At 39.0% G+C, this 12,853-nt stretch overlaps 1 protein-coding gene across 9 annotated transcripts in view; it reads right to left on the bottom strand.

Annotated features, from left to right (window-relative positions):
• Window positions 1–12,853, bottom strand: part of baz2ba (bromodomain adjacent to zinc finger domain, 2Ba) — a 103,727-nt gene that overhangs the window by 26,114 nt on the left and 64,760 nt on the right. For 6 of the 9 annotated variants that reach the window (XM_084714779.1, XM_084714805.1, XM_084714798.1 and 3 more), the window contains exons 8-14: window positions 10,911–11,519; window positions 7,048–7,798; window positions 5,792–6,061; window positions 3,432–3,492; window positions 2,603–2,711; window positions 1,686–1,787; window positions 930–1,152 (exon numbers count right to left, since the gene is read on the bottom strand). In XM_084714779.1, coding sequence (XP_084570905.1) covers window positions 930–1,152; window positions 1,686–1,787; window positions 2,603–2,711; window positions 3,432–3,492; window positions 5,792–6,061; window positions 7,048–7,798; window positions 10,911–11,519 — 2,125 coding nt within the window. The remainder of the gene's footprint in view (window positions 1–929; window positions 1,153–1,685; window positions 1,788–2,602; window positions 2,712–3,431; window positions 3,493–5,791; window positions 6,062–7,047; window positions 7,799–10,910; window positions 11,520–12,853) is intronic. The other 3 variants (XM_084714814.1, XM_084714770.1, XM_084714789.1) reach the window with 1 other exon arrangement.

Raw genomic sequence — 12,853 nt, 5'->3', positions numbered from 1 at the left:
TTTCACAGAGATTGTTCTGAGATTATTCTTTAGGTTGTGTTAAATTTAGACAAAATTAGGGACAGATCCTCCTCCTGTTTCCGAATAAAGACTAACATATATGATGCAATATGCCATGAACACCAAAAGAACAGAGATATTTCTGATTAAAATATTTCTGCAAGGGTATTAACTGACTTTTTATTATAAATGGCTGTTTTAAAAGGCAAATAAAAACAAAGTTATATCAAAAAAGGCAAGATAACAGTTAGGGGTAGACTAGGAAGTCCACTGCATTATTGTTTGACACGTTTTTTCAGCCAGAAAATTAAAAAACGTCTGAAATGACACATTAGCATGAGTATTATGAGCAATGATAAATCAGACTATCCATAAAAAATAACCCCTAACATATGATTTGCACAATATTGAGCGGGCTACCCATGAATCCTCATGCAGTCACATGAGTCACAAGCTACGTATAATTGACAAATATTGGCCGAGTAATTAGTTGTATCGTTACCCTAAATGTACAGACACTCTTGTGTGCCACAATGGATCGTTTCGTAACTTCACAAGCAGACATACCCTCCACCTCAAAAACCGCCAATGAAAGTGGGTCAGGTTGAGAGAGAAAAAGACCCCAAAATTCAATGCAATATAGGCAGCAAGGGGTCCCTGCTAGGTCTCTGTATCAGCTACTGGGTCCATGGCCTGAAAGGCCTGACAGACCCTTGGTGTAGTGAAAATCTGATATAATGACAGCCCTAACAATCCTGATTGATCTAGAAAATTATCTGTTACAGACAAAAAATTATTTCTCCATATACTAAAATAACATTTCCAGCTGTAACCCCTTCATTGTCCTTTGCTACATGAATAATGGCTGCTTGATTAATGGCACACACAGTTAGGACAAACATATTTCAGGGCTCATTTCCTCTGCTAACCTTGAGCCTCTAGTTTGCGCAGTAGTTTGACCTCGCTGGGACTGGGGCCCTCAGGTACCAGCGGGTCGCCAACATTCGGGGGCCGTCCCTTCCTCCGCCGGTTACCTTTGGCGCCATCGCCTGCTGACTGACGGTCTGCATTGGGGGGACGACCCCTGCGACCTTCCATCGCCAAAATACGAGGAATGACCTCCTCTTCCTTCAACAAGCTCCATTGTAAACCCTACAGAGAGAAGAAGAGTAAAGATGGAGAGATTGGGAAGAGATGAAACTGTGAAAAACATGCTGACAAAGATCATTAAATGTGACAAAGGAACAATCTCATCATTTAATAGACTAATCTACAACAGGAGTTAAAGTATGATTATGATCATTGTATTTTCTGTAATACACTGAAAAAATCTGACTAAACAATGTGTTAAATCATCATCTATTTTTTCACTGGCCCCTCAGCACTGCATATGAGTATTTCTTCTATTCTGCTAATAATATATATACATCTATTTTCTTATTTATCTCTGTGTATCAGACACATAACATGACATATATCACTGGTCACCTGTGGAAGTAATGTCAGCTGATTATTACATTTATCCATGCACAGTGAGAGATCTATGAACTAGAACTACTGAGGCTTTTGGTTGATTCCTATCCATGCCCTGACAGTGACTGCTGCATGAAGCTTTGCCTGCCGCTAGATGAAAAGATGAACAGGGATCAGGGAGAGAGAGAGAGAGAGAGATGAAAGGCAGTCACCTGGGGTCCTTCTCTGGCTTCATAGAAGTCACCAACCCTTATCTTTGCACTGAAGCTAAAATTATCACGCGTGATGCCACTTATTCCATTTCTGGATAGATACTACAGAAGAGAAAATAATAATGGCGTTGGTTTAGGCAGGAAAAAAAAATTGCGAAAATTAGCGACATTGAAAAGCAACTGGGAGGGGACTAGATTGGAGGGAGTTAGGTTACAGTGAGCATCTGTGCAGTGCTACTAATCATTATAAAAGCCAGGGGACAAAAAAAGAGCAAAAGCTCTCAGGGGAGAAAAACGGTTCTGACCTTGGGGTGCACAATTCAAGCCCTTTCTTATTTATCTGTGGCCATGCTCAGCTTTTTACTGCCTTCTGACTGACTAGCAGTGAGTGAATGAGTGCACATTTTTCTCTTTGCACCACTACTGTACACTCAAAGGCAGTTCTCACGATTGGCGTACTTGAGCTTTTGATGAGGCAAACAAAGAAGATTATAGACCATAATATTCTGTACAAATAGGGGCCGAAGCTGTGCATCCCAACACTAACCATTCATCATTCTTTAGGGGGGAGGAGAGGTGAGAAAAGTGACACAAGAAGTGAATCTAAGAATATCATCTCTCACTATTAGGGTCACAGAAAGCAGGGTGGGGGTGGGGGTGGATTGCAGCTGGAGCGATAACACAGATAATATACAACAAACCCTGATACAGAAGCTTTTGTTTGAGAAACGTGGGTGAGCAGTGTTGCAATTATTAGCAAAAATAACCTTCCATAATAAATCATAAATCATCCCACCCACAATGATTCCTACTGTAAATCCCTGTTACAAACTCAACTGCTCATCTGGATGCCTCAAAACATTTGCTTCTGTATCATGGATAAAAATTAAATTTGCAGCGCTGTGAGGCCGCGGTACCTTCATCACATCTGGGTACTGCCTTAGTTTCTTGCCACAAGGGGCGTAGTAGGCCACCTCGCCCTGCGGCCGCCCCGCCACCGATTTCATTCTTGTTTCTCTCCGCCACCTGGGTTTTTAAAGAACGAAAAAATAGCATGGTTGTTCAGAAAGAGAGTGCATATTAGACATTTGTGACCATGAATTTCAAAGATTAGTATTCAGATCATGTGAAATGTTCACTTACAAGTCAAAGTCCAGCATTTAAACTGTTAATATAAGTATAATCAGGAAAATGTACTTAACTTATCAAAAGTAAAAGTACTCTATGCAGAAAAACGTCCCCTATATCTCTTATACTATTCTACATTACATCATTGTTGTTTTGCTGTTGATTAAGGTGGGGCGAATTTTAAATGTATAGAGCTACAACTAATGGTTATTTTTTCCATTAATTGATTGATTTTTTTGGTTTGTAAAAATTCTTAAAATAGTGAGAAATGCCATCACAATTACAACAACAACAAACTTTCCAAATCAATTATTACAAATAGCTTAAAGTGGTTCAAATGTTAAGACAGTACCATAAAATATTTATACATTATCGAAATAGTTGCCAACGAATTTTCTGTCAATCAAGAGGTAAATTCATTTCTAACAAAACATCGCACTTAATAAAAATCCATATATTTTTGTTTTTTAAGAAGGAATTAAAAAGTTTCTAGTAGAAATTGGGAATAAAAAACTCAAAATTCTAATTAAATACAGTACTCGAGTAAATATATTTAGTTACATTTCAACACTGCTGCTTTACAAGAGCTTTCTTTCTCTCAGCCGGTCTTGTACATACCCCAACTCCAGAGGTATCATCAACTCCTTCTCATCCATCACCCTCTTCCTCTTCCCTAAGCCTGTGAAAAGACAGAGGTCAACCATCAATTTGACAGCACAAGTTATGACTGGAAACCTCACACATACAGTAGCAGCACTCAAAGCTGCTGAACTCACCAGTAATTGTACCTGGCAGATAACCAGAAATAAACATGTGCACTTCTCAAAACTGCATTTACCAGCAACATGTGACCACAGAAGTTAAATCTCTACACAGGTTTCTGGGCTGCTGTATTGCAATCACATAAGAGTGCCCTTTTAAAAATAGCAGAAGGAGAAAATGACTTACATAGAGGAAACACTGGAATGTCTGCTTGGAACATTCCTGGCAAGCGGCACATATGTCCTATTTTCTCTGATCTGAGTAATCTCTCCGCATTGAAAAGAGGGCGGAAATTAACCTCGTTGCTGTGCCAAACAACTTGTCAGGGCTCTTAGGCATGTACCTACAGGACCTCAGAGCTCCAGTTAGGCCATGACAACCAACCGCCTCCTTCCTGCCTCCCTAAAACTAACAACCCCTCTTCACAGTCATCTGAGGATGATGGGTTGTTCTTGCTTTTGGAAAACAAAACACTGTTATGTCTTTTTTGTGGTGCTTAGGGGTGGGCAATCAGACGATTTTATATGAAGATCGTGATCCGAGGCTTCCACAAGCTACTTCTCAGGCAGTATTTATGTCTTGTCTCTTCAAACTTCACATAACTAGTGGATCAATGCACTGTGCAATCTAAACAAGCCAATAGAGTGATATAATGAATGCATATACTAATATTTCAGCAGCAGGTGGTGGAAAAAATTGTCCTATTTTTTGCTATATTGCAGAGGTGGAAGAATTAAAAACAAAACAAGACACCAAAGTTTCAGATGAGAGACCATGGAGATACTGATTTAGTTAGCTGAGACAGCACCAACCAGAATAGTCTCTGTTTTACAACAGTTGAGTTTAAAAAAAATCAACTTTTGCAGAGAGGATCAGGGAGGAGTCAGTCATATCAGGCTTGGCTGATGTATAAATGTGTGTATTATCTGCATAGCAGTGAAATTCTGGTTCATATTCCCTAAAGATGACCAACAGGCAAGATGTAAATGTGAAATGGCAGTGGGCCAAAAACGCAGCTTTGTGGGACTTCTTGTGTTACTGGCGTTGAGTAGGACTGACAGGAAAGCTGTAAACGTCCCAAAAATTTGGAAAAAGGGGCTGACTCAAAATCCAAAACTGCACTTAGGTCAGAAGGATCAGAAGTCTGATGGCTCCAGAATGAGCCAACATCTAGAAGTCACTGGTTACCCAGTAAAAGTGCTGTGTCTATACTGTGACCAGTTCTGAAACCTGGCTGAAAGGGCTCTAACAGGTGGTGAATCGACATGTGGTTAGTGGCCAACAAGGGCTGGTTAGAAATTGAATTGGAGAGGTTTTCAAGTTTTGGGGGAACAGGAGTAATCGTTGGATAAAGTGATATGTTCTGATTATTTTACCTTTTGGCTTGTGTTTACAGTTTCAAATTAAGCCCAGGTTTTAATTACCATTTTGAAACCTGTGTTTTTATTACAATATTGTGTTTTAATGGTGCAAATGGGGGAAGTCATGGGCTTTTTCAAGCCTGGCTAAAGTCTATAGAGCATTTCAAATCTGAGAAAAAAGATTGCAATTTAGATTGTGAATGGTCTTTGCAATTTTGGCCAGATCACCCATCCCTAGTGGTACAACACTTGCCTGTATGATGAAATGAACAATGTACACCTATAGGATTAGCAGCAAAGGTCATAATTAACAAAATGTTCTGTTTAACATATTTTAAAAAAAAAAACTTTCCGTAACTTCTCACATCTCACCTCTCTTTTGCTGCACATCACAATCAAACATTTATTTTCCACAACTTTTTTTTGTAATATGAGCTCCTATTAAAACCCTCAGCCCTGCAACACTTAGAAATGGTTTATAATGACGTTATTAATTAGACTATAGACACAAATTAATAAGCTTTCACAACACATTAGATAAAAAGGTCAACATAGGCAGATTCATACACTAAGGCTTTGGCCACATTGTTTATCTTGCCATTTTCAGCATGCATCATTTTCTACTTTATAAGACGGCTCCATTTTAGCAGTCGTGAATGGAAGTAACTCATTAGCAAGAAGCAGTAACGGGATCTTCCTAAAAAGTGAGCCCACAATGATGTATGACAGCTGTTTATAATTGTGTTTAATTAATTAATAACCTAATAATCAACCATTTATAAATCATTTTAAGGGCAGTCTTATTAAAAAGCGGCACCTACACTTTCTGCACGCACATTTTTTCAACTACATTACCTAATGGAGAGGCCAGGCTATAAGAGGAAGAGCCTGGAGAGCTGTGATAGGCCAAGGCACTGGAGCTGGTGACAATGGTGGGAGACTTGATGACCTGCAGGTTGAGAGGGGAGCAGCTGGTGGCGGTGTGATTGGTTGAGGTGTTCAGTAGTTCTGGGCCTTTGGTTAGCCTGCGAGGAGTTGTCTCCTTCTTCGATGATCCAGACGGCAGCAGCTTTGACTCCTTCACTTTCTTCCCAGAGATGTCGCTGTCTGAGTTGCTGTCAGACTCTGAAATGAGAGCCCAGGACACAAAGTGGGTAAGGAGTTGATAGTTTAAAATTAATGAGGTATCAATTCACCAAAACAAAATGCAATTAAATTAATGATTTGTATGGCTGTGTTTCTAGGGTTTCAAATGGATTTCCTAAATGACTGATCCGCCAGAACCAAATGTTAATTTGAGCTGAAACAATTGGCCAATTAATTGATTAGTTCATCTTAAAAAAAGGTAACCCTCAACTAGTTATTTTTCAGGCAAAAACACAGAACATTGTGTAGTTTCAGCCTCTCAGCTGTTCAGAATATGCTGCTTTTCTTTATATTTGTAGGTTTTGGACTGTTATGCATATCAAGCAATTGACATTTTTTAGACTGGATTGTTAATTGGATAATCAATAAAATAATCAAAAGAGCAATAAGTAAATAAAATAACTGTTGCAGTCTTGATGTTCATACAGGTAGCACTTTATAATACCCATAATTAATGCATGGTAAATTAACAGTTAAAGGTATATTATGTAACATCTCTGAATTAAAATGTATGAAAAAATGTTAGACATATGTTATATATTTTGTCCAGTTTTGTACTTAGATCATTTCAAATGTTTCCAACAAATGCAGAGAAATACATAATTTACGCTTTATTGCTGGGTCTCTTGAGAAAACACATCAAACTGCATCTTTTGTTACTGTTTTAACATAAGAGAGGCCCCTAGAGGCAGAACTTTCATATTGCGTGTTAAATTAAACTTTAATTAATAGTTATTTCACTACTAACAAACAATGAAGTGATAATTAATTATGCTAACTAATTATTAGCAATGCAATTATTCATGTTATTTTATCATTAACTTGTGTAATATAAAATTATTAGTTTAGAAATATATTGATAGGAGATGTCTATTAACTCAAGAATAAATGAACAACTTCAATATTCTATGATCAGTTCATTATTAAACTGTGAAAGATAATCAAGGTACACAGAGGCTACAAACCTGACAGACTATCATCTGAGTCCTCTTCATCCTCCTCCTCCTCAAGGTCGTCATCCTCATCATCATCATCATCTCCCGAGTCGTCAGATTCCTTGTTAGCCGGGAGACCAGCTGTGGGGTTACACGTCCCAGGGATCCCCACTCCAGGAACTCCAACTCCAGGGATACTAACTCCAGGAATCCCGATCCCAGACTCTCCTCCACGAAACAAATCTACCAGAGACTGTACCAGGTGGTTCTGGGAGAAGCCCTTCCAGGCAGCTAAAGGGTCCGCTTGTCCCTGTCCCTGTCCCAGCCCTGGGGTCTGTCCCTTACCCTTGGGGGTCTTGTTCTTTCTGGATCCATGGCCTGCGGCATGGGGTGAGGTAGTGGGGGGCTGTGACGGAGGCCCAGCCTGGGCGGTTGCTTGGGTCCTGCTCGCCCCTGTGCTCAGATTGACAGGCATCGACCCGGCGTCGGAGTCGCACTGAGGGGACTTGCCTTGAGAGGCAGAGTCTTTGCGAGGTTTGGTGATGAGGGCCAAAGGTGCGTCCTGAGTGGTGCTTTGGATGACTCCATTGGGGTGGTGGGGTTCAGGGAGCCCCAGCAGGGCACTCGAGAGAAAGAGGTTGGAGTGATTGTTCTGGGGCGGAGGAGGCGGAGCGGGTGGCAATGGCGAAGAAGACAGAGACGTCCTCTTGGGAGACTTGTTTGGCCCCTGCTGCTGCTTCTTCAGCTCAGCTGGGAACGTCTGCCCTTGGGACATGAGAGTCTGGGAGTGAAGGAGGAGCAGAGAGGGAGACAACAAGGAGAGGCAGGGAGTCATGGTGGAGGGAGGGAGAGAGAAGGAACAGCAGAAAGGGAGGAACAAAGAAAGGTTTGGAAAAAAAATTAGAAAAGAAATGGGACAAAGTGGAGTTGCTCTAGCTGTCAGTTCGCATCACTGTTGATTGTTTGAGCAGGTGACAAAACTACAATGCTGAACACTGGTACAGTTAACTGTGTCTAAGCCCCTTTTTGAGAAACAAAAAGAACATAAATGCAATAACCAAAGGCATTGTGCTCGGCCAAGTTCACAAAAAGAAGCACCGAGTATCTCTGTAAAATTGTAATTACTTGTCTGCACATTTGAAAAGCTCCATCATCATTATCATCATGCAGCTGGAGCATGTTTGCCTTTTTCTGCACTGATGACAAGTTTGGTTCAATCTGTGTTTAAGCAAAGGCAGGTTAGACTTTAACGTTGCACTTTCAACTGGATGTGATATGAAGTGAAACAAATCAATTTCACAGACCATGAAATACAGTAACAGTGCTGAAACCACAGGGGGAATTTAGCTCGTTGTAAACTTCTCTATACTGGTAAAACAGGAAAGGGGAAATGATTTTCACAGAATAAGCTGATCTCAAAAGGTTTAGCTTATTGATTATTGTGCTATCATTCATATTTCATCTGAGGAAAGGGGATTTGTGCAGTAAAAGCAAAAGAAAAATGTCAATTTTTATACCATTTCATCTCAACCGATTGAAAAACATAAATAATACAGCAGCATGTGTGTAGACGCAAAGTGTGCTTCAGAATGGCAATGAAAGTAAAAGCTTCAACCATTTTATCTACAGGCTAATCAGCACTAGAGCAGCAGTAAATCAGTTAAAAACTGTTAATACTTAAAATCAGTGATGAAAGAAGTATTTAGATGTTTTACTTAAGTAAAAGTTCTTCACATGAAATGTGAAACGTATGCAGTGCTCAAAATGTTAAAATAAAATGGTTATCAATTACTTTTATGCCAGATGCTACATTGGTTGAACAATCTATAAATCTAAATACATAAAATGTATAAAAGTACATTAAAAAAATTTAAATGTCACTTTACTAATCTATTACCGTGAACTCAATTTTTCCAGATTGTAAAATGACAGAAAATAAAGATGTTTTCACATAATCTCTATGGGAGTTGAGTTTGAGGGAGTCCGCAAAAAAAAAAGACAAGACAAAAAGACAAAAACACAGAGCTTAATGAGATATTTATGAAAGGAAGTTTGAACTTGATATAACATATTTGGCCTACTGCAGCTTTCAGCAGAGACAATGTGTGCAAGATGTTAGAGAGTGCTAACTTGAGCAAAAATAATAAGACTTTTCATCTAATAAGCCTGCACAGTGCACAATCTGGAAAAAAAAAACTAAGTGCTAAATTAAAATTTGAAGATACTACACTACCTTTTAGTTGTACAAGGTTGGAGGAGATCAGTGACAAGTAGTTGCAAAGTGCTTGTTTTGAACATCCCTAGTGTTCATTACACATTACTAATTACCTATCTGTAAAAAAAATAGTCATTAACTAGAGGACAAAATGACATAACATTCACTTATTCTAAACTGTTTCCTCTCCAAAGATTACTCAGCACAGAAACTCAAGACTGTCACACCAAATATAGAAATAGAAACATGTCTTGGTAATAATCTAAATGTCTTAGATGTCTAATTGCTTTTTCATGTCCAATCCCAGTGCCCTGAAAGTTTACTCAAACAAGTGCTGCCTCCTAAATCAACTATACAAAACAAATACTCTCTCTGATGTCCAACTACAGTAGAGTTTGCTTAAGGCCATGTTATAATTTTAAACAGACCCTTTGGAACATGTTTCTCTCTCTGATACAAAATAGCAGCCTCTTGTGAGTGAGAAACTGCGGTAGCAAATCGTATGATTTCACTTTTAAATTGAGTGTGCAGCCTCATCAGTAACAGTTCTGTAGCTGTCTGAGAGCGAGCTGCTCGGATTTCGTGTTAAATAAATGTGGTAAATGGCCACCAGATTAAATGAGGTGCTGGTTATGGTGGTAATGATGAAGAAAAAGAAGAGAGGAGCTGCAAATTTAACTGCACACTCAGCTCCAGTGGATAAATTCATTACTGTCAATTTGTTGGGAACAACTTTGTTGACTAAAGCTGACTGTGCGGCTAAATTTAGCTTGTCTCACAGCATATTATGTATATGTTAAGTACTGTGTGTCATCTGTGTGGACATTAGGAATGTAACAAATTATTACATATCACGATATCACAATAAAGAAATGCCTTAATACCGTAATACTGTGACGATATCTACAGTGATATTACATGGACAATTATTTTATTATTTAATTTTATCTTACAAAAGGACTGGCACTGACTGCTGCATTGTTTTTTGTTTGGTAATTATACATGCATAAAAATATTAAAAACATTCATTTCCAAAGAAAATTCATACCATTTTTTTGGCTAGCTACTTTTATTTTATTTCAGTAAAGAGGGAAAGCAGAAGCACTTTAAGTTAAAAGTAAGGTTTTTTTTCTATACTAATACCAGTACTGGAAAATGCCTTAGATAGTGCCTAATAGTGATTCTTAGTGATTCTTTTTTACCACTTGCCTGGTTGGGCAAGTGAGTAACTAGACATACTAGCCCCACATAGCATTTTACTTGCCTTGGACAAGTGAGCAATCCTTAGGCCTTAGAAAGGGTTTAAACTAACCCAGACCAAACAACAACAATAGCAATCATATCATATTAACACAGGGCTAGGAGTATATAGCTGTTAAATAATAATATGTATTTTAATGTACTGGTATTAGATTGGAACTCAGTATCAGTCAATACACAAAGTTCAGGGGTATTGAAAATAGCATTGGGAAGGAAAAAATGGTGTCAGAACATCTCTAGTTAAAAGGAGAAAAAAGAATTTTTTATGAACAAAAAATGCTATAAACATCATGCGCACGTCTTTGTTTTTTAATATCATGATAAATATTATTGTACCTTGAGTTTTTGGTATTGCTTCATCCCAAGTAGAAAACTTCTTCAACTGTTATCTAATATTCAGCTGTGTGGGTTATCTTACCTGTTTGAGTCTGAACTCATTGATCTGTGCGAGCGAAGCTTCCAGCAGTTTCCTCTTGTTGGATTTGGCCGAGCCAGACACAGTGTGCCGAGGTGGTTTCAGCGAGGACTTCTGGGAGCTTGTTACAGATGAGGTCAGACCAAAAGGTTTTGGGGAGGTAGACGGTGGGAGAGTTGAGCGGGGCGGAGAGGGGACAGAGAGAGGCTTCGGGGAGGAGCAGAGGGAGAGGGGCAGGTGCTGGGGAGAGGAGGAGGGCAGCAGTTTGGGAGGTTTGGGAGACGTGGTGTTGGAAAGCGCCTTTGGAGATGTGGTGAGGGCGATGGGGGAGGAAGACGGTGAAGACTCCCTGCGGGGCTGAGTGAGGAGTGCCAGGGGCTTTGAGTTGGCAGCGAGGCCAGTGGACTGGATCACACTGAAGTGTTGCTGTGGCCCCTCTACCCTGGACCTGGAGCTGTGCAGGGCCAGCGGCGAGGTTTGGGACAAGGCAGGAGGGGAGACAGAGCAGGGTAAGGGCACAAGGGTTGGGGGGTTGGAGGGGACCTTCTTGTCCTGGGGCTCCCCAGAGACCGGTCTGTCAGTCTTTGCAGTTCCAGTGCCAGGTATCAAAACCTGTGGAGGAAACAAAATAGAGAACTGTTACAAAAAAGAAAAGTCTCATGGTATAATCATTCATTTGATTTCATTTCACATTTTTGGGCACCATTTTAGTAAATGAATTATGGATGTTAATGATAAATCATATATTGATTGACCGGAAAATATTCACATTTAAGAAGCTGAAATCAGAGAAAACTCAAATCAATTAATTAATTATCAAAATAATTAGCGGTTAATTTAATAATTGATTCATAATCAATTAAGCGATTAATGGTTGCAGATCTAGTTTGGCTTGCTCTCCCTCTTTAGTCTAGAAATGGCAGTAATCACACCCCATACAGCAGAGCCATTTGTTGAATCAGGACAAGAGCAGCTGTTTTGAGCGAGAGCCTTGTTTTATTATTCTGTTCATTTAAATTCTTTGTGCATCATGAATCAATGTTTCACATGAATAATGTGCCACTACAGTTGCTAAAATTAAACTTAAACTGAAAAAAAGCTGTGTGTTTTCTATCTTTTAAATAAATAATGACTAATCAATTATCAATTGTTGGCATGTTCAAGGATCAGTTAAGAAAAATGCACAAAATTGGAACCCTTGAATAAAGGTGTGCATTCTGACTTTGCCTTTGTCTCTGTATGTAATTATTTCAGGCTATGTCCTCGTCCTAATAGATTTTCTTTTGTAAACAGTCCATCCACACAAGCATTTTGGCACAGTTCAACCTCAAACATCTAGATTAAATCAATGAAATCAATAATTGCTAATCATAATTTAAAAACAAATGTGTTAATGGCAAAATGGAGGCCTCTTGTTTCTTTTATTCATAATAGGTTTGGGTGTCTGAATTAATAAAGTGTAAGTAGTGGGCCAAATTGTACTTATTTTACAGATGGTATCTTGTTTGTTTGTATTATAATGTATTCTTGCTCTTTGTCATATAATATTCATTGTTTTTAAATCTTTTGTTTTGTCTACATGCTTGACTCAACTTACTTGTTGTCTGTACAGTGTTTTTCTTTCTTTTTTCTTATTTTCTTTCCAAAGTTATTGTCTCTGTTACTGTCTAAGTTATTGTTGTTATTCTTATGTATTGAAAAACAACAATAGAAATGTACAATGTAATTCGGAGCAAAAGTCACACATAGACAGCAAGGTCAGCCATGCCTATAATCCACTTTGAATTAACCACTGCTAGTCAAGACTGCTGTTGTTTGTTTTCTTCTGGAAAAGGGTCACATGATGGGGCGTAACAAATCAGGGAAGGATATGTTGTGACTGATAAGACCCAATTAGGGAGCAAACGTGGGTGCCTTCATCATTGTTTTCAAAAGTCTCAGTTTCC

This window comes from Lutjanus erythropterus, chromosome 1, assembly GCF_056507025.1.
Source record: "Lutjanus erythropterus isolate fLutEry1 chromosome 1, fLutEry1.hap2, whole genome shotgun sequence".
Lineage (NCBI taxonomy): Eukaryota > Metazoa > Chordata > Actinopteri > Lutjaniformes > Lutjanidae > Lutjanus > Lutjanus erythropterus.
The sequence above is the reverse complement of the archived record's forward strand: the minus strand, read 5'-3'. Positions and strand labels throughout refer to the sequence as shown.